Source organism: Helobdella robusta, assembly GCF_000326865.2.
Source record: "Helobdella robusta unplaced genomic scaffold HELROscaffold_1, whole genome shotgun sequence".
Classification (NCBI taxonomy): Eukaryota; Metazoa; Annelida; class Clitellata; order Rhynchobdellida; family Glossiphoniidae; genus Helobdella; species Helobdella robusta.
The window spans coordinates 13426956-13447300 of NW_008703570.1; the positions used below are offsets into that span (position 1 = coordinate 13426956).

At 32.9% G+C, this 20345-nt stretch overlaps 5 protein-coding genes across 5 annotated transcripts; 1 reads left to right on the forward strand and 4 right to left on the reverse strand.

Moving 5' to 3' along the window:
* Positions 1-220: 220 nt before the first annotated feature.
* HELRODRAFT_184885 (hypothetical protein) lies at positions 221-2783 on the reverse strand. Its single transcript, XM_009011692.1, has 5 exons — positions 2714-2783; positions 2024-2170; positions 1590-1798; positions 1234-1332; positions 221-901 (listed from the first exon to the last, which is right to left on the reverse strand). The coding sequence occupies exons 2-5, from the start codon at positions 2154-2156 to the stop codon at positions 737-739; spliced, it is 606 nt and encodes a 201-aa protein (XP_009009940.1). The 5' UTR covers positions 2157-2170; positions 2714-2783; the 3' UTR covers positions 221-736.
* Positions 2784-6381: 3598 nt separating this feature from the next.
* HELRODRAFT_159857 (hypothetical protein) lies at positions 6382-8023 on the reverse strand (the record flags this gene model as incomplete). Its single annotated transcript, XM_009011693.1, has 4 exons — positions 6382-6546; positions 6906-7004; positions 7340-7548; positions 7891-8023. 4 exons carry the CDS (start codon positions 8021-8023, stop codon positions 6382-6384), a joined length of 606 nt encoding a protein of 201 aa, XP_009009941.1.
* A 1087-nt stretch (positions 8024-9110) lies between these two features.
* Positions 9111-10306, reverse strand: HELRODRAFT_62623 (hypothetical protein; the record flags this gene model as incomplete). The annotated part of the gene is made up of 4 exons (XM_009011694.1): positions 9111-9275; positions 9461-9547; positions 9819-10033; positions 10174-10306. The coding sequence occupies 4 exons, from the start codon at positions 10304-10306 to the stop codon at positions 9111-9113; spliced, it is 600 nt and encodes a 199-aa protein (XP_009009942.1).
* Positions 10307-13461: 3155 nt separating this feature from the next.
* Positions 13462-16247, forward strand: HELRODRAFT_105809 (hypothetical protein; the record flags this gene model as incomplete). Its single annotated transcript, XM_009011695.1, has 3 exons — positions 13462-14766; positions 14890-15958; positions 16188-16247. 2 exons carry the CDS (start codon positions 13462-13464, stop codon positions 15205-15207), a joined length of 1623 nt encoding a protein of 540 aa, XP_009009943.1. The 3' UTR covers positions 15208-15958; positions 16188-16247.
* A 245-nt stretch (positions 16248-16492) lies between these two features.
* HELRODRAFT_62415 (hypothetical protein) lies at positions 16493-17517 on the reverse strand (the record flags this gene model as incomplete). Its single annotated transcript, XM_009011696.1, has 2 exons — positions 16493-16716; positions 17385-17517. 2 exons carry the CDS (start codon positions 17515-17517, stop codon positions 16493-16495), a joined length of 357 nt encoding a protein of 118 aa, XP_009009944.1.
* Between the last annotated feature and the right edge of the window lie 2828 nt (positions 17518-20345).

Below are 20345 nucleotides of genomic sequence, written 5' to 3' on the forward strand. Positions count from 1 at the left end.
CTCCTGGTATTGATTCCATGGTCTCATCACTCAACTCATTCCAGGTATTCTGTTTACGACTAAAGAATCTTTGCTTTATCGGATTTTTCGTCTTGATTGGACCATATACGTCACTCTTATTCTTTATTTGTTCGTTTTAAAGGAATCATTTTTACATTTTGATGTGAATCATATTCGTTTTTATTTGAATGTGGTTGATATTTATAATCAAGTAAATCAATAACAAGGTGAAATTTTATTCAAATTATTCAATTTTCAATTATAGTTTCCATTAGAATTTTGATACACCTAACGAATAAGCGTGTGTAATTCTAATCATTAACATCTAACGTTTATAAAAATAATATCCAACTTGACTTTATCATTCCAAATTTTCATATTGTTTGGAAATCGAAAAAAATGATGATCCGCTACATAACAAAACCCTATTTATTATGGAAACTCCACTATTTACTACCGCACCGCCACATCCGGTTTACCAAAAATGGCTAACTCGATAGATGTAATCTTTAACTTATTTAGTATCTTCGGGTCTAACCGTTTGAATAGATAAACAATTGTCACAACTCGAAAGATACTAATTATATCATAGATAATATCAAAATATTCGTTCCATTCATTCAACGATAGTTTTTCATTCAACGATAATTTTTCCTTCAACACTCAGTGACAAGTCTCTTCATATATTCATATTCACAAATTATTCACTCTATTCTTTCACCGAAGAACTTTTTTTTCAGTACTCGGTAACAGGCCTCTTCTTCAGATATTCGGCAATTTTAGGTTCAGTGGCTACTCTGTCGAAGAGGGCCTTCAACTTGGGGCTCAATTTGGGCCAGTCTTCGTATGCTGGGGTCATGCTTTCGAGGACAGTGTAAAAGTGAAGGTCAGCCAGGGATAGCTTTAGGGAGAAGATATTGTTGTTAAATTTTTAAATAAATATTTTTTCTTAAACTTTTAAAATCGAATTTAAAGGTTTAGGGAATGATTCAATTAATTTTATAACAGAAAATATGTGAATGTTATTGAATAATACTTCAATCTCTTATGAGTGATGTTCTGAGCTGTCGGGCTTTATGAAACTTTTAATATAAAACGTTACCAAATATTTAAAAGAAAAATCCTTAAAACCTTTCTTTTATAAATTAAATTAAAACAACTGCTAACATTTTGTATCAAACAATTTAGTTTTACAATAGATAAATGAATTAATAATTATATTAGCAATCAAACCTTGTTGTGGACAAAGAAATCTTGATCTTGCAAAAATTTCTCCAAAAGTTTGAAGGTTTCTGGCGCAGTCTTCTCGACCAACTCTTTATGTAGCCTCTCCTTCAAAAATCAGATAAAATAATTTTACTAAATACACATGTTTAAAAAAAACTGTTTCATCAAATTCAAAGTTAAATTTTAGATTCAGAAACTGGATTTATTCCTGGGATGCTATTTGTTAGGCGCCATTCTTACAATTTATAGATTGAAAACTCTTATTACATCAGATGCAAACTTGGACTTTTGGTTAGTTCCTCGTGTTTCCGGCTAATTCTACACAATTTATTTAATTTAAAACACCCAATTAACAGTCTCACCTTCTCTTCGCCCTTGGCGTAGTACACAACTTTGTACACTTTCTCAACGACGTAAGAGAGGATGTCGACAATGGAATCGATCTGTGCCTGCTCGTAATTGCAGCCCCCCGCCAACTTGCCCTCCCTGGCCACAAATCTCGCAATGGCCATACTCTCCACCAGCACCTTCCCATCCACCTCTAAGTAAGGAAGGTAGCCGGAAAAGGTTTCTACATGAGGTAGAATGTTTGATCGGCAAGGTCATTGGAATATTAACCATACAAAATTTTTTAGAAAGAGATTTAAATTTCGACATTAGGATTATTCAACTATTTAAAAAAATTACTATTTAACTGTTAATCATGCTATGGTGTGTCAGCTTTTGGTAAATAGTGATGGTGAACTTGCGAAATTGAATAAAGTAACATTTTTCCTTTTCATTCCACAAAACAAACTTGGTTTCAGTTCAGGCCATTTTTCTGCTTCCACCCTGACATCTTCGAATTCGATTCCAGAGGCGACAAATGCAAGGCGGGCTGTTTCAGCCCTAGCTCGCCCGTTAAAGTACACCAATTTGTAGCTGGGCATGTTCTAGTGGGTGACTAAAAAACATTGACATTTTTTTTCATAAAATTTAGGAAACGTTACACTGAGTTAATTTATTAATTAATTGAATTTAATTAAACCATACAATTTAGTTTAATTTGTAATTAATCTGATGGCGTATCGGTTGAAGCGACTGGGAACGTTGTTGCAAGGGACTGGGTTTGAATGAATGCATTGTATCTGGTACATTGTGTCTAGTGCATTGTATCTAATGCATTGTGTCTGGTGCATTGTGTCTAGTGCATTGTTTCTGGTGCATTGTGTGAGTATGCCTGGTGCATTGATCCACTTCTATTAAAATCATACACTGTGTGTTTGTTACTAATATCGTTTAAAAATACCAGAAATGATTGTAAAATATTATATTGTTGACACGGTAACATATAAATATTCGAACATAGATTGATATGTATTAAATTAATAAAGGTATATAGTATAAATATTCATAATTTAATAATTAATATTATATCTAAAACATGTATTTAAATAAAAGCTTAAAAATGTTTAAAAAAATAAAATGAATTTATGTCAAAACATACCTGGTGCAAAGATCACGAACGACAAAAACAACAACAACCACAACACCTTCTCTCTCTTTAGAGGTTTTTACACAAACAGCATGTATAGTATACTATGAAACAGCTATATAAATATTTAATATGTAAAATCTGTATGCGTATTTATTCATAAATATGCATACATTCACACACGCACATGCACACATACATACATTCGTATGTACGTACATACATACATACATGCATACGTACACACATACATACATACATACGTACACACACACATACATACATACATACATACATACATACATACATACATACATACATACATACATACATACATACATACATTTCAACCGCTCGTTTGTTGGCCATGTCCAGCGTTGCCAGCTGTGGGTGGTTGAGATCGTGGCCTAACACCTCTGTGGGCACCAGGCTTGACGACGAGTCTGTAAGATTTGCCATTGGCTTCAGACTTGGCCTGGTCATTCAGAATAAATACACGTGTCGATGTGGCGCTGAGGCGGACGAGTTTGGGCACCACGGTTTGGTTTGTCGCCTGGGTGGGGGCCGTCAACTACGTCACTCAGCGCTAAACGATTACATTTGTCGGCTCTTCTCCAAGGCTTCAATCCCGGTTCTCAAGGAACCATCCGGCATTTCTGCGCATGATGGTAGGCGACCGGACGGATGCACGCTAATACCTTGGAGAGCCGGCAGATGTTTGGCGTGGGATGTTACGGTCCCTGGCACCCTCGCCGAACGATACGTCAACCTGACAAGTAAAGAATGCGGTTTGGCCGCGGCCAGGGCTGCGGACGAGAAAATGAAAAAATATGGGAATGCCCTCCCCTCGATGGAATTCTTGCCAATATGCATCGAGGTTCTCGGCCCGATGGACCCCAATACCCTTAAATTTCTTAAGGAAATAGGCAAAAAGATCAGTGTCAGATCAGGTGACAGCAGGGAACTGTTTTTTGCAACCAACCACATTTCGTGCTTGTTGCAGCGGTTCCTGCGTGTCTGTGTGCTTGAAAATATCCAACTGAATGCCGACATGTGCAATTAACGACAAATCAAAGTGTTGATCCATTCGTTACTTGATGTTTGACGGTTCAGTGTCACTCATCATGTTTTGGTTTTAACATACATACATACATACATACATACATACATACATACATACATACATACATACATACATACATACATACATACATGCATACGTACCGCAAATCGGGCCGCAAAAGTTGTTGTTGGAGCTCTAAAATACGATCATGTGTCTCCAATACTGAAGGAACTTCATTGGCTAACCGTCGGAAAAAGAGTGTTGTTCAAAATTTCAACAATTGTCTACAGGTCTATCAACGGTCTAGCTCTATCTTATTTGTCTGACAGGTTCAAAAAGAGATCTTCAAAAGCATCTGGAACACACTTGAGATCCGATGTTTCAAACCTGCTGTTGATCCCAACAACGAGTCTCCGTATAGGCTCTCGTAACATTGCTGTTTCTGGACCAACTGTTTGGAACAACCTGCCTGCTGCTCTCAGAAATCCGGACCTAAACCTGCGTGATTTCAAGAAGAAACTGAAAACTCATTTATTTTCATCGTAATGCATTACTGATCGATTCTTTCTGTTTAGTCGACATGTTCTAAATATTATTTCGTATTTTCGTTTTATTGAATCGATTACTTTTCTGTCTATGACCAAATTTTAATCTTATTTCTGTGCGATGTATTATGATTCCTCGTTTGTTATTTCAATTATGTTGTTAAGTTCAGTTTTTGTTAGATAGCGCTTTTGAGATGCCTTTAATTAGCGCTTCATAAATGTTTCAATAATAATAATAATAATAATAATAATACGTACACACACACATACATACATACATACATACATACATAGATACATGCATACATACATACATACATACATACATACATACATACATACATACATACATACATACATACATACATACATACATACATACATACATACATACATACATACATACATACATACATACATACATACATACATACATACATACATACATACATACATACATACATACATACATACATACATACATACATACATACATACATACATACATACATACATACATACATACATACATACATACATACATACATACATACATACATACATACATACATACATACATACATACATACATACATACATACATACATACATACATACATACATACATACATACATACATACATAGGTAGTTATAGCAATTTTTGATTTATGACATATCTGGTTTCCTCACTTAGATGACAATTTTCATTGAATAACTTAACTTAGATGTTAAACATGTCTTATGTTGAATTAGCATGCACAATGCATAAGTTAACATGTGTTTGTATGTGAAAATTTGTTTGTGTGTGTGTGTATGTGTGTGTGTGATCATCTTACATAAATATTTTTTTATAAATTACATATCCAAATTAAGCAATCGGTGGTGTATAATGTTATGGTCCAAAGTCGTCTGTTCCTACTTTTCAATAACCTGCTACAAACAAATAAAAAAGATCCTTTCTGGCTGTGCGATATGCGCGTGATCAGTTGCTATTTTCATGCGAATTCACGTACGTTTGGTTTATGTGTTTGTTAGTTTGTGTGTATGTGTGTGCTTGTGCTCATTTGAAGCCCGTGTAGTAAGAGAAAAGGAACTCTAGCCTATTCAACACATTTTACATTAACTTGGTTATTTATTCATTATAAAGCCGGTTAGATACGGTTCTGTACCTGTATGCGATTGATTTTTTCTCTCTCTCTCTCTCTCTCTCTCTCTCTCTCTCTCTCTCTCTCTCTCTCTCTCTCTATTCCTTTACAATGATGACGATGGTATGACGATGATGACGACGGTGCAATGATAATAATATAACGTGATAATTAGTCAGTTGTTATATTTGGATTAGAGATATCAACATCATTATGAAACGTATAATTGGTAACATTAATACGGCAAAACAATGCAATTAAATGCTTTGCTCAGATCCTAACAATAGATTTTACTGAAACATTGAAAAGAAGCTAGAAGACAACACGATTTGAAGCGAATTAATACTTTATATTTTAGTAGAGGGATGGGCAAAGTACGGCCCGCGAAGCTATTTTATGCGCCCGCGAGGCCTTGTTCGCCCAAAAAATGTCGTCAGTTAGAAATTATAACCAAAAAAAAGAGCCACAAATCCTAAAAAAATTCTCCCCCTTGTCGAAAAATTTGCTATTTAAGTACATACGCGGCCCTTCAAAGGTAAAATAGTTCTCAATGTGGCCCTCACAGCAAAAAGTTTGCCCATCCCTTTTTTAGTAAATTGGAAACAAAGTTGGACAGTAGTAACATTCTTTTTACTACTGCTACTGCTGTTGCTAATAATAAAAATAATAATTTTAAACTAATGCACTTTTAAAACCACTACTATTATTACTGCTACTACCAATACAATGGCTCAATAACACTGCTCTCAACTAAATATTTTCTAACCCGGCAAAGTGAAATGAACTTCTGTAGAAAAAAATATTCCTCTCTTGTATCATCAACTTTTAATTTAGTATTAATCATAACTCATTATTACCTATACGAAATTATTTCTAATTTTTCATGAAATTATATGAAATTATAAATTCTATTTATCGTCGCCACATCAGAAGAGTGTCGCTGGTCTCTTCTTCAGGTATTCAGAAATTCTGGGTGTCGCGGCCACCCTATCGTAGAGGGCCTTCAATTTGGGGCTGAGATCGGGCCAGCCGTCGTACACCGGGGTAGCACTCTCAAACACGGAGAAAAAATGTAAGTCTGCCAGGGATAACTGTGGAAAAATAAATAATTTCCAGTTAATAATTTAGAAGAATGACAACATTTTAAAATGTTTTTTGATGTAAAATCTTTTCATTTATATAAAGCAAGCTGAACAGTGTTGGGAAGTGAAATGGTTCTATAAAAAATGTCATGCTTTGTGACTTTTGTAACTAAAATGAATGGCGAATTTTGTAACTAAAATGAATTTTAACTTTTCAAAAACATATCGTCTTAAACACAAACGCTTTGATCTTGATTTTAACTAGATTTTTGATAAAAAAATGGAAAGAAAAAGCATCTATAGATTCTCATAGTTTTGTGGAAACAGTTTACCTAAGTAAATTTTTTTATAAAAACAAATTAAGCAACCTTATCGTTGACGAAATATTGGTGTTCCTGCAAAAACTTCTCTAGAAGTTTCAACACGTAGGGGAATGTTTTCTCTACAAGTTCTCTGCGTAATTTTGCCTTTAAGCAAATAATTTACAATAATTCACTGATTTAACTTTTTGATTTACCAATCATTTTTTTAAATCGTTAAGAATAAAATTGTCCATCTAATAATTAAGTTGAATGCGTCATTTTAAGAATTGGGTAATACAGGTAATGTTTTAAGGAAATAAACAACCAATTTTGAATCTGGAAAGTTTACATGAACGAAGTGTAGTAAAAAGACTGAGAGAGAGAAAGAAAGAAAGAAAGAAAGAAAGAGAGAGATAAAGAAAAAAAAAAAGAGAGAAAAAGACTGAAAAAAGATTTAGGAGAACATCAATTTTCAATCCGAAGAATATTTCAACTCCAACCTTGTCATCTGGTTCAGCGTAGATGACCATTTGGACACCTTTTTCGAAAACGTTGGTGAGAATATCAAGAATGGAATCGATCTGTGCCTGTTCGAAACTGCAAGCCCCCGCCAGATTGCCCTCCCTGGCCACAAATCTTGCGATGGCCATACTCTCCACCAACACCTGCCCATCCACTTCCAAGAAAGGTAGGTAGCCCGCGAACGTTTCTGTGGGAAAAATAATAATGTCGCTTGATTTGTATAGCTTAAATAAACTATAAGATTAGAATATATTTAAATAATTATTTGAAGTTATAAGTATAGTTATTATTAATAGGTATACAATAAATCTATATAATTATATACCTATTAATTAGTATTAATAGGTATATAACAGTAAAGCATAGTATTGTAATGTGAGCTTTTTTATAGGTACAAATACTCTTCTCATACAAGAATAATAAGTAAAAATAAGTATAATTACTTAAAATACGACCTTACATATTTTTATATACAGTATTTTTTCTTTCAAATATAACTCTGACAAAAATGCAAAACAATAACACGAACTCGGTTTGAGAGCAGGCCACTGTTCTATACTGATCCTGACGTCTTCGTATTCGATTTCGGAGAGAGCAAACAATAGTCGAGTTGTTTCCGCCCTACCTCGGCCATTGAAGTACACCAGCTTGTAACCGGCCATGTCACTGTCCCGCTGTCCACTGATTGGTCAGTTTAAACAATAATATTACCTCTATTTTATGATTCTCTGTTCGTTTAATAATCCTGATTTTTTTTAGTTATAAAAAGTTTGTCTTGCAATTATATTGTCTTTAATTCCTTCATTGTAAAACTTAATACGTAAAAAGGCAGTACAGAAAATTATGATGTTGATGCAACATAAAAATTTTCGCGAATCTCAAACAAACCAGACCACTTTCAACTCGATCAAAGTTCGCGAATTAGAGCCAACAACTTTATATAAGCTAGAACTAGGCTAGAACATTCTAGTCTAGAAAATTCCATTATAAAAATAAATAAAATTTATCAAACCCAATCATCCTCCAATCTACAGCCACATAACTACCCGTGTGACCATTAAAATATGAAACAACAATAATTGATAACAGTTTTTGGCTTAGAGCCAGTAGACCGGGAAGTAACATATTTTCTATTCTCCGTTCTGCGGCTCGGTTTACATATCACTCTCTACATATTGTTAAACATTTGCCTCACAATAACTGCACTATCCATTCCAGACGACGTACATACACATCACGCGTGCCCGATGTATGATGATAGTCATTGGAGTTGGGATTTGAACCAAGTCACCGCGTAACAGCAGCTAACTCGCCATATTTTTTATTGTTTTCAACCATTTTTTTTATAGAAACAACAGCTGATGGAGAAGAAATTCAACAGAGAAGTTAAAGTAATAAACATTAAAAAATAATAACTTTGCTTTGCCGTTCAGTAACAGCGCAAACTCACAAGAAAAAATAGCTTAACTAGCAAAGCAGCGTGTTTGCCACGACAAAATTCTCAAAGTTTGAAAAAAATTTCACGTTTTAGTTTCTTTCAAATTTTGATTAAAATTTATCACAATAAAAGTTTTATAAGCAAACTACTTTTTAATAAACTATCAATACAATAAAGAAATTCTAGATAAAATTTTTTAGATTGGAAAGGGAAGAGTAAATTTTATTAAAAATGAAAAAGAATTATATGAATGTATGTTTGTTATATTTTTAAAGATCTGTCTTTGTAGATTCATTAGAAAATTCAGTAGATCAGAACTGTGTTACAGGTCTTTTCTTCAAGTACTCGGCAATCTTGGGTTGAGCAGCCACCCTGTCATAAAGGGCCTTCAACTTGGGGCTCACATTGGCCCAATCTTTCTGCACCTGAGCCAAACTCTCCATCACTGAATAAAAGTGCAGATCGGCAAGGGACAACTTTGAAAAAACATTTTTTTAATTTAAGTGAGTGCAGTGGGAACTTCATTATACTCAGCTTCTGAATTTATTTTTAAAATTGTAAAATGTTAAAAAAGCTTAAAAACAGTTTAAATAAATGAAATTGTTTGAATTATTTGACAATTAATGGTAAAACAATTGAATTAGAAAGTGTTATCGTGAACCTTATCATGAACAAAGAAATGTTTGTCATGGAGGAACTTCTCCAGCAATTTGAAGACATCCGGCAAAGTCTTCTCTAAGAACTCCTTCTGCAAGTTTTCCTTTAATAAAAATGAATTTTAAAAATCAACGGTTTCATTAACAATTTTCTGACTCATTTATTTATCAATATCTCATCAATTTGAACACGAACAATCATTTTCGCAATTTTTGTTTCTGTGAAAATGTTATCTTCGATAACGAAATGGGTCAACATGTTACCTCATAGATTTAACGTTAACTAAAGTGGCATTTTAACATGACCCCGGCAGGTTTGATCAAAAATTTTTCTCAAAATATTAAAAAAAATTTCAGTGGCACACACACCTTCTCAGCTGGATCGGAGTTGTATACAACTTTGAATCCTTTCTCTAGCAGACTGGAGAGGATGTCGACGATGGAATCGATCTGTGCCTGCTCGTAACTGCAGCCCCCCGCCAACTTGCCCTCCCTGGCCACAAATCTCGCGATGGCCATACTCTCCACCAGCACCTTCCCATCCACTTCCAGGTACGGGAGGTAGCCCGCGAACGTTTCTGCTCACATTTACACAAATTGTTTAGATAATTCCGGGGTGATATTACTCTTTTACTATTAGAATTGTGTGAGCGTATGACATTGAAGAAGATTTTTTTTCTTAACGTGTAAACTGTAAAGCTTATTCAAAAGTACAAACTCGGTTTCAGCTCCGGCCACTGTTGGCGTTCGATCCTGTGGTCTTCGTACTGGATTCCTGCAGCTGCAAACGCCAAACGTGTCGTTTCGGCTCTGGCTCTGCCGTTGAAATAAACCAGCTTGTAGGTGGGCATCTTGCTGGCTGGTAAAAATATTATTCAACAAACTGAAGGGAAAAAAATTAGGGTCGAAAATGATCAGCTTCTTAAATTTGTAACGCCGCTTGAAAAACTTTCAAAGGTGCTCTTCAACTTTTCAGCCAGCCAACTCCCATTAAACATGTGAGTATAAATAAATATAGAATGACGCATCATAACGCTTGACAGTGTTATTTTTTTGCGTTTGAACCTGGTCTCTGCGCTGTCGCACGTCAACAGCGTGACGCAGCACTTTTCCCATTTGAGCCATTTAAAAATTTAAAAATTTTGGTTAATGTATGAAAGTTTCAATTTAAATAAACCACAACACTGATTAATTTTTTGTTCTAATTATGAAAAATCAAATAAATTAAAAAACAAAATACAAACGGACCAGATATCGCTTGATCTCTTCAATAATTCAAAGTACGTAAATCAAGTGATATCATCAACCTCAATACGAAAGTGTGCGTAAATATGTAGTGTGTAGGTACATGTAGTTGGGTGTACCTGTACAGGTGTATGTATGTATATATGTATGTATATATATATATACATAAAATATGAATATTATATGTACATATATAATATAATATATAATATATATATATATGTATATGTGCGTGTGTGTGTGTATATATATATACACACCTGGACTCTCATCCGATAAACAGGTAGAGTGTATAAGAGAGATAAGGAGACGAGAAGAGAGAAATGGATAAATTTGGAGAGAGTTAATGTTTCTATAAGCTTGCAGCATGTTTTATTGCTTCAACGAAGTGTAATGAAGTACTGTCATGCAAGAGTAGGCAGGTAATTATGCGTCATGTGCAGTAGAAGCCGGTCCACAATTGGCCAAATTTGTCTAACTCTGCGGATTTTGTTTGTGTGGCTTGCCGCTGATGCGGATTCAAGTGCGTTATTTAAAAAACTGCCCGCAAAATTAGATTTTCAATTTTTAAAAATTTCCAGATTAAAAAATTTTGTTTTTACGTTTGTCTGCGTGTATGTACGTGTAGCTGAGTTCCTCTGGTGTCCAGGTTGATAAAGCCAAGCAAGCAGCTTCTGCTAATTATTAAGCAGTAGAAGTGGCAGCAGCAGTAGCAATAGTAGTAGTAGTAGTAGTAATTTTTGCAATGTCATGCTGGGTCTGACGTAGGTATTTGTCGAAGGAAAATGATGAGAAACTTTTTTATGGAGCGTCATGCTGATGATGACGGTGAGGACGATGATGACGATGGTGATTACGATTATGATCTTTACAGCACGACGATAATGAAAATTTAGACTGTTAAAATACTGCTCGGCACAATTCAACACAGTTTACACAGACTTTACATTACTTAATAATGCAAACATTACAATACAACGCAAATGTTTCAATGCAAACATTACAATAGAACACAAACAACACACACATTACGATACAACACAAACATAGCAATACTACGCAATGCAATGATGTTGCAATATCATATCATTTGAACGGTCGTTATATTTTGAATAATTGCCATCAATTATAGCTCTTGTATATAGGTAACTAAATGCAAACTAGTTACATCAGTTAAGAGTATTAATTTTATTTTTGAAATATAAAATTCTTCCCATTGTAAACTTTACCGGAAGTGAGAGCAACGATGACGTCATTAGTTGTTACAGAAATCTCAAAATAATGATTTCTCATAAATCTGAAAAAACTTGTGATGACGCAAACACTTCCGGGGATTGTATTGGAGCTATAAATGCGAACAGACTAAGGGTGGTGTGTTCTGTGTCATGCAGTATAGCTCAATTCTTATGTGTAATTCTGTAAATGTGTGTGTGATGTGTGTATGTGTAGGTATTTGTTGGCAAATTTCCACAATAAAGTTAAATAAATGAATAAACTTGTTGATAGCTTTCCATTAAATTAGAAAAACCATAGATGTAGAATAGAAACTCAGGAAATCCCATAGACACTCAATAAATCAAGTTGCCATGAGCTTAACAACAGAGGCTGGTTTTCACCAATTTTGCGATTAAAATTGTTATTTTGGTGATTTTATCTTTCTTAATTTTATACTCTTTTTACTGAAATAATATTAAATTTCATGAATAATTTATTTTAAAAATCTGTGAGAAAAGCTGGGCTAATAAGTTATTTGATTCATTATATTTAAAATATAAAAAAATAATTATAATAATTAATAATAGAATTATAATATAAATGTAAATTTAAATTCAACACTTTTTTAAAAAAATTTTTATTTTTCAGGTTGACCATTGATCATCATTTCTTGCTCACTTATGCCATAGCAGCAGACGTTTTGGTTGAATGGACATAATTGGGGATTAAGGAGAAGATTAAGGAGGAAAAATCATCTGCAGATTACTTACATCTCACATTATAATTACGTTGTTAACGTTAGTTTAGTTACACAGACACACGAGCTTAGATCACCAACATCCATTTTTTCCTATAAATACATCCAGCTGTCTACTAAAGATGCTGGATGTTGTAAGTTTATTTTTAATTTTTTTTTGTTTTTGTTTAAATTAAATTGATGGTTAAAATTATTAAATAAGAATTTTATACATGTAAAATACCTGCCACAACTACATTTCATTGATGTGTAAATGTAGAAGTTATCACTTTTGTTTTAGCTATTTGACATGTCATAAAAATTTTATTTATTTTTATGATAAAATAAAATATCTGTAAAGTTATTTATAGATAACAAACCTTAATATTAATTTTTCCATTTGCACTTGTTGTCAAGCTTCATTCTCCTAACTTCTAATGATAATATTAAATTGAATAGAAAAACATCAGATATCATTTTGAAAATAATAAAATCTAAATTAATGCTATTAATAATTTATTAATATGCTATATTATGAACAATAACTATAATAATAATATCTGTAATAATGTCTGCAACATTATTTGTAATATTATCTGTAATAATATCCATAAAATTATATGTAATAATATTTACAGATCACAACCAATGTTGAGTTTGTTGAACTGTATAAAGATGCAACATGTCAGGGGTATTATACTAGCACAGTTAATATCTGCAATGCTGCTGAGTATTTCCATATACTGGATAGACACCAAGTACCAAATTTTTACAGGCCTTACGTTCTACATCACAGAATGTTTAATAAAAATGAAATGCCACCCAGTTCAAGCCAAATCAGAACCAGTGCTAAAACTAAAACCAACATCCGCTCATTGTTGGGGAGGAAATCACACAAATCGAATTTGTTACTTCACTAATCTCTACTTCAGCACGGACATCGAAGAATTTATTTTTGTGCATGGAGATGGCAGTAGTTACATCAACATTCCTGACAACATTTACAACCCTGCCCTGCTAGACATGTCATCAGTTGAAGACCACAACACACAGTACTTCGCCTATATGGACGTTTCACTCGAGAAATTCAGCAATCCTCTCGGCAAAAATATCAGCACAGTTGATGGTTTCACATTATGCATGAAGAGATTTCTCCCTAGCAACTTGATGCACATCTTTCATGACGACCTCTTACCTATTTATTACACCATTGATGTATTGAAATCTAAATTTAATCCATCTACATTAGATGTGAATCATGATTTGGATGTAAAATTATTTTACGCAGATAGCCGGCCTCCAGGTGATTACAGCTACCTGTATGACATTTTTTCAAACAACAACAAACCTCTTTATCTCTATGATTTGTTGCAGTCGGATAATAACTCTCTGATTTGTTTCTCGAATGTTATAGTTGGGGTCCTTAAGCACACAACCTGGTACCAGTATGGTTTCAAAACCTTTCAAGGACCTCTGAGTGATTCAAAAATCAACAAAACCATCATAAACAAATTCACTAATTTTTATAAAACAAAAATGAACATAACGAATTCTCTCAGTGACAATACAATAAATAAACCTCAAAAAGGAATTCTACTCATTAGACACAAAAACAGGTTAATATTAAATGAAGCAGAACTAGTGTCAACTCTAGTCAACCGGCTAGGAATCAAAATTCGGATGATGTCGCTGGAAAGTCACACACTGAATGATATCATTGCAGAGATATCAAATGCCAAATTCATAATGGGAATGCACGGATCCCTTCTGATTCTCTCAATCTTCCTCCCACCCGGATCTATCCTGGTTGAATTGTTCCCTTACGCCGTCAGTCTAAACAACTACACTCCGTTTCGTACTGTTGTTAGCATTCCGGGGTTGAATGTATCTTACATTGCCTGGCAAAATACTGATCGTTATAAAACTGTCACTCATCCCAATCGCCCGGCCAAGGAAGGTGGGATTGGTCATCTGGACAACGAGGAACGAGAGAGGATAGAAAACAGTGATGTGGTTAGCGAGCACCTTTGCTGTCAGGATCCAACCTGGCTATTCAGGATCTACCAGGATACCCTCGTTGACATCAAAGAGGTAATTCAACTGATTAAAATTAAGGTAGATGAATACTCGATTTCTGATACCAAATACTTTGATAAAATCAATTTCAACGAAGTCCACAAATCCAAAATCGATTATTTTGAAGAAATTTTTTCAATAAAAAACTCATCCAGAAATAAGATAATCCTCAGACCGTATAGAATTTCAAATTTAAAATGTAGATGGCAGTCGGATTCCTCTTTGAGGGTAACGTGGGATGCTCCATTCAACATCAAATACTTAAACTACGACACGATGCACTACGATTTAATACTGCAAAACACGCAACACTTGAATAGTGAAGATTTTATTTCATTGAAAATTAAAGCCGACGATGAAAACAGTGCTGTCATAAATAGTGAAATAGTAGATGTAGATGATGAATATTTGGTCTGGATAAGATGTGTTATTGATGAGAATATTCTCGGACCTTTCAATAATATCAATGTGTTTTGCTGATGTTATAAAACAACATGTGTAATCTTTTGTCTCTGTGTAATGCATTAATTCACGTAGACGTTAATTTTAATAATGCGTTTTGGATCAAATGTCATTAAATTTATAGTTTCTTGTTAAATTCTCAAATATGTAGCAAAAATATAAATTATTACTTGCGGTTTAAACGGCAAGAAATATAAATGGAAATATGAATTCAGTCGAAATGAAAGAATATGAGAACCGACTCTTAACACACAATTGCAAAAAATATTCTCAAGCTCAACCCACGAGAAAACGATGCAATCATGAACTGTTTAAACGCATTTAAGGATTTCTAAATATATTGTGCAAAAAATAGTGAACAATAGTGTAAAAATGAAAATAACAACCATGATCAACCCTTGTAATGAAAATTAACATTCTAACAATACTACTTCATATAAATAAACAATATGACAAGCGCTAAACAAATTTTGCAATGTTGTGTAGGTGAAAACTTCTTACTCAAATTATTCAACGTATTGATCTCAACGAGACTTAGTGACATGAAAAATTGGGTCAAATACGGCCAAAATTCAAAGGGGCCGTGTGGCATGACACAACTTTAAAAAGGGGTCACGGGTCTCTTTTTGAGGTACTCAGCAATTTTGGGCTGGGAGGCAATCCTGTCGTAATGTTCCTTCAACTTTGGGCTGTCCTTGGCCCACTCTGCATGAAATGCTGAGAAACTTTCAAACACAGAGTAGAAATGCAGGTCGGCAAGGGAGAGCTTTTAAGGGAAAAAATTATGCACTGATGTATCACCATTAAATGTGGGTAGGTATTATTAAAATAATGATGTGATTCAATATTACGAAAAACAGTTTAAAGGCATACTAAATCAAACGAGTGGATTAGTGTTGCAATGATGAAAGTTTGAGAGCATGCATGAATTGAACTGAATGCGGTGTGAACAAGTGTTGCAAGGATGAAATTAAGTTAAGTGAAAATAGGTCACCTTGTTGTCAACAAAAAAGTGTTTGTCACCTAGAATCTTCTCCAACAACCTCAACACATCTGGGAAGACCTTCCCAAACAGTTCCTTTTGCAGGAACTCCTGGCAACATTTGATGAGTTGTATAAATTTTCAAAAAGAACGACGTGAAAAACCACTAAAAAAGTCTTATTCAATGAAATTAAAGAATTAAATGAATTAAATCTTTATACAATAAAAAAAATTCAAAAATGAAATATGTAGATGAAAACAAATGAACAAATAAAAAGAATTGAAATAATTGAGAAAAACATTAAAAGAAAGACGATACTCCTAAATTTCACCTACCCTGGCGCCGGCATCACTGGTGTGTTTGGTTGCCGATGCCTTCTCCAGGAATCCATTGACCACATCAAGTGTGGCGTCACATTGGGCCTGACTGAGACTGCACGCTGGCTGCAGACCCCCTTCTCGAGCCACATACTTTGCCATTGCCAAACTTTCAAACAGGACTGTCCCATCTACTTCCATGTAGGGAAGGTAGCCAGCAAAGGTTTCTGAAGTTATTTGTAAATGTTTTATAATTATTATTACTACTGCAATGCAATTGATATGTAAGTAAGGGTTACTTACTAATTACTTAATAACTTAATTAGTTAACTATCCTCTAAACTAAACAAATGAATTAAACTGCTACTACTAAAGACATGTATGTAGGTTAATTGTATATTATATCTTTAGAGTTTAGACTTTCATTAAAAACTCAATGTTATAATTTATATAAATATATCATACAATTTTTAATGAAAGTCTTTTTTGCAGATTGTAGCAAACAATTTAATTTAACAAAAGTAAGAAAGAGCTAAAAACTTCACATATCATACAGAATTGATGATAAAATATACATTTTTATAAAATAGAAATATACATAAATATACAACATACATATACAGAATTGAGGATAAAACATACATTTTAATTTTTAAAACATATGTACATACATATACATAAATATACGCACATATTCATGTATATATACATACAATATACAAATATACATAAATATACATATACAAATTATACATACTTAATACAATACAAGAACACAAACACAAACAAGTTATAATAGTTAGTTATACATTATGATTATATTATAATAATTATATGATTATAATATTATATAATACGGTTTGCAAATTAAGATGACAGTACAACATAAACGAACTTGGCTTCATTTCCGGCCATTCCTCCTTCTTAATTCTATGATCTTCGTATGCAATGCCCGTCACAGCGAAGGCCAGACGAATTGTTTCCGCCCTTCCACGCCCATCAAAGTACACTAACTTGTAATTCGGCATGCTGGCAATGCTGTCAATTAATTATAGAACAAATATACAACATTTTTGTAAACTAAATATCGAAATTATGAGAAAAAAAAACCAAATTTAAAAAATTGCCTACCTAGAAAAAATGTAATCAGAGGAACCTTTGCACCTACCTGTTTAAAATCGAATGATCGATAGTCGGCGATCAAGTACTTGCAGCTGTTTTCAAATTTTTAACGCATAATTTTTTATTTTTTTTTAACAATTTAAAAAATAATCTAAATAAAAAAAATTTACAAAGTTTATTTTAAAAAAAATTCTTATTTTGTAAAACCAAAACGTTAATTAATAAATTTTGAAGCTTTAAATACGAAATATCTGCCCATCACTATTTTCATGCAATACATCTTATTTAATTTTCAAAACAAATAAATTTGGATTTTGCTTATTCGTGCGAAAATTTTGTCAAAATTTTTAAAATAAATTATTTAAAAAATAAAAATTTTATTATTATCAGTAATATTTATTATTATTTTTATTAATTTCTAATTTACGATTTGCATCTCACGGAAATTTTTTATTCAATTGTGGCGTTATGAATTCAGTTTTTAGTTCTCATTTCATTCTCTAAGACAAAACGTTAGTGCAGTTGAAATTAATTAAATAAAATTTAATATTTAGTTTAATTAATTGAAAAAAATGATTATCAAAAATTTTTTTTGAGATTTCTTTCATTATTGCTCTTATTTATAATTTATTTATTTTGCTACATAATTTAAATTTTAAATTATAAAATCTAAAATATTGTTTAAAATAGTAAATTTAAACTTTATTTTTTCTTGTTTTGTGTTTTCAGCTGTTCACTTTCTGGTTATCGTCAGTTCCATTTGACCGATTTATTTGATGTTTTTTCTAATTTGTATTCCTCCACAAATTTAACATAAATGAGTCATGTGATTAGTTTGTATGTAAACATGTATGATTTTCCTCTCCATTGATACTATTTACGATTTATACACACAAACAAACATACATAACCTACATTCACACACACGCACGCACGCACACACAAACAACCAAACACACACACACACACACACATCCATTACACATTTGAACTCTGACCTATTTATTTCTGTTGTCTGCTGCTGAGTATATTTATTTAATCTTGTTGCTCCAGTATTGGCCATGCATATATTATTTGTATTTATAATTATATATATATATATAATAATTGTATGTATATGTATATATATATACATATATATATATATGTATATATATATATATATATATTGGATTAAGACTGTCAGAAATGCAATTATTGATGAGAATCACAGCATGTTCTGCAGTTGGTTAGTTTCCTGTTGTTTAATTTTTTGATTTTTCTAACTGTAGATCGTAAATCATTGTCAAGTTTCTTTAGTTCAAAGCCAAAAATTTTATTTATTATAAGTGTGAGAGAGCATTTAAGCATTGCAGAACAAAAAAGTATTCCTATACCAACTTCAGCTCATTTGAATTGAATTGATATGTTGCTTACCATGTATGTGGCCAAATGCTCAAGAATATATATATATATATCTTGTCTCTACAATATATATATATATATATATGTGTGTGTGTGTGTGTGTGTGTGTGTTTGTACAGTTGTTATAAAATTAATTTCTTATTTTGCAAAACAGGTGTTTTTATTATTATCATGTATATGCCTGTGTGTGTGTGTGTATGTATGTGTTTCTATGTTGCCTCTTTGTTAACATTGATGTTATATTTGTGGTTAATGCTCTGACTTGTTGTTTGTATTAGGTTGTTGTTTTGTTAGTATTAGTAGGTCAATGTCAGTGGCTCTTATGTTATGTTATGTTATGTTAGGTTATGCTTTGCTACAGTTAGGTCATTTTTATTTTGTGCTAACAACTAAAATCTCATTGATAAGGTTGATTCATTCATTCATTCATTTCTCTCTCTCTCTCTCTCTCCTCTCTTTCTCTCTTTTCCACTCCTTCCTCTTTCTATTTTTAAATCTTTTTTGGCTTTATATCTAATTTTCTTGTTTTTGTTTCCCTTTCTCGCTCTTTCTCTCACTCACTCTCTCTCTCTCTCTCTCTTTTTCTTTCTTTGTCTCTCTCTTGTTTAATGTGTTACATACATATTTATGGTATGGTATTATTGATTAAGTGATTGAATGAATGAATGTATGAGTGAATGAATGAGTGAACGAATTGATGGATGAATATACAAATGAAAGAATGATTAAATAAATCAATAAATGAAAGAATGGATGAATGAATAAATAAATAGACAATATGTAGATAACACTTATTCTTCCCAGAACAATTAAGCAATATAAAATGTTAATAAACTGATTCATCGCCCACACACTTCAAGATGAAGAAATCTAAACTGGCATCACTATCGCCAATGTAGGACCGCACTTACACACACACACTCACACAAACAAACAAACTAACACTCACACACAGAGTAGAGAGAGAAAGGAAGAAATTAAACAGATACAAACATACTTGAGAAGAGAGAGAGAGAGAGGGAGTAAAAAGAGAGGGAGAGAGAGAGAGTGGGGATATGAAAGTAAAATAAAAAAATTAAACACATTCAAACACACACAGACATACTTCAACATAGGACATACACATTACACACGACACATACAAACACACACACACACACACACAAACAAACTACAAATATAATCATTAGCCAACTTAGGCATGTTGGTTGAATTTTGAAATTACATAATAAATTCATGCACATATACACTCATTCACCTTTTTTGGCTCTGTGTGTGTGTGTGTGTGTGTGTATTGTGTGTGTGTATTATTTGTGCCTTAAAGATTGGT

Excerpts from the sequence above, each read along its gene's own strand:
- HELRODRAFT_184885 (XM_009011692.1), bottom strand. The coding sequence starts at position 2,156 with ATGCCCAGCTACAAATTGGTGTACTTTAACGGGCGAGCTAGGGCTGAA. Across the intron at positions 1,799-2,023 it reads ATGGCCTGAACTGAAACCAA|AAACCTTTTCCGGCTACCTT; the intron begins GTTTGTTTTGTG and ends TACCTCATGTAG. Across the intron at positions 1,333-1,589 it reads ACGCCAAGGGCGAAGAGAAG|GAGAGGCTACATAAAGAGTT; the intron begins GTGAGACTGTTA and ends TGATTTTTGAAG.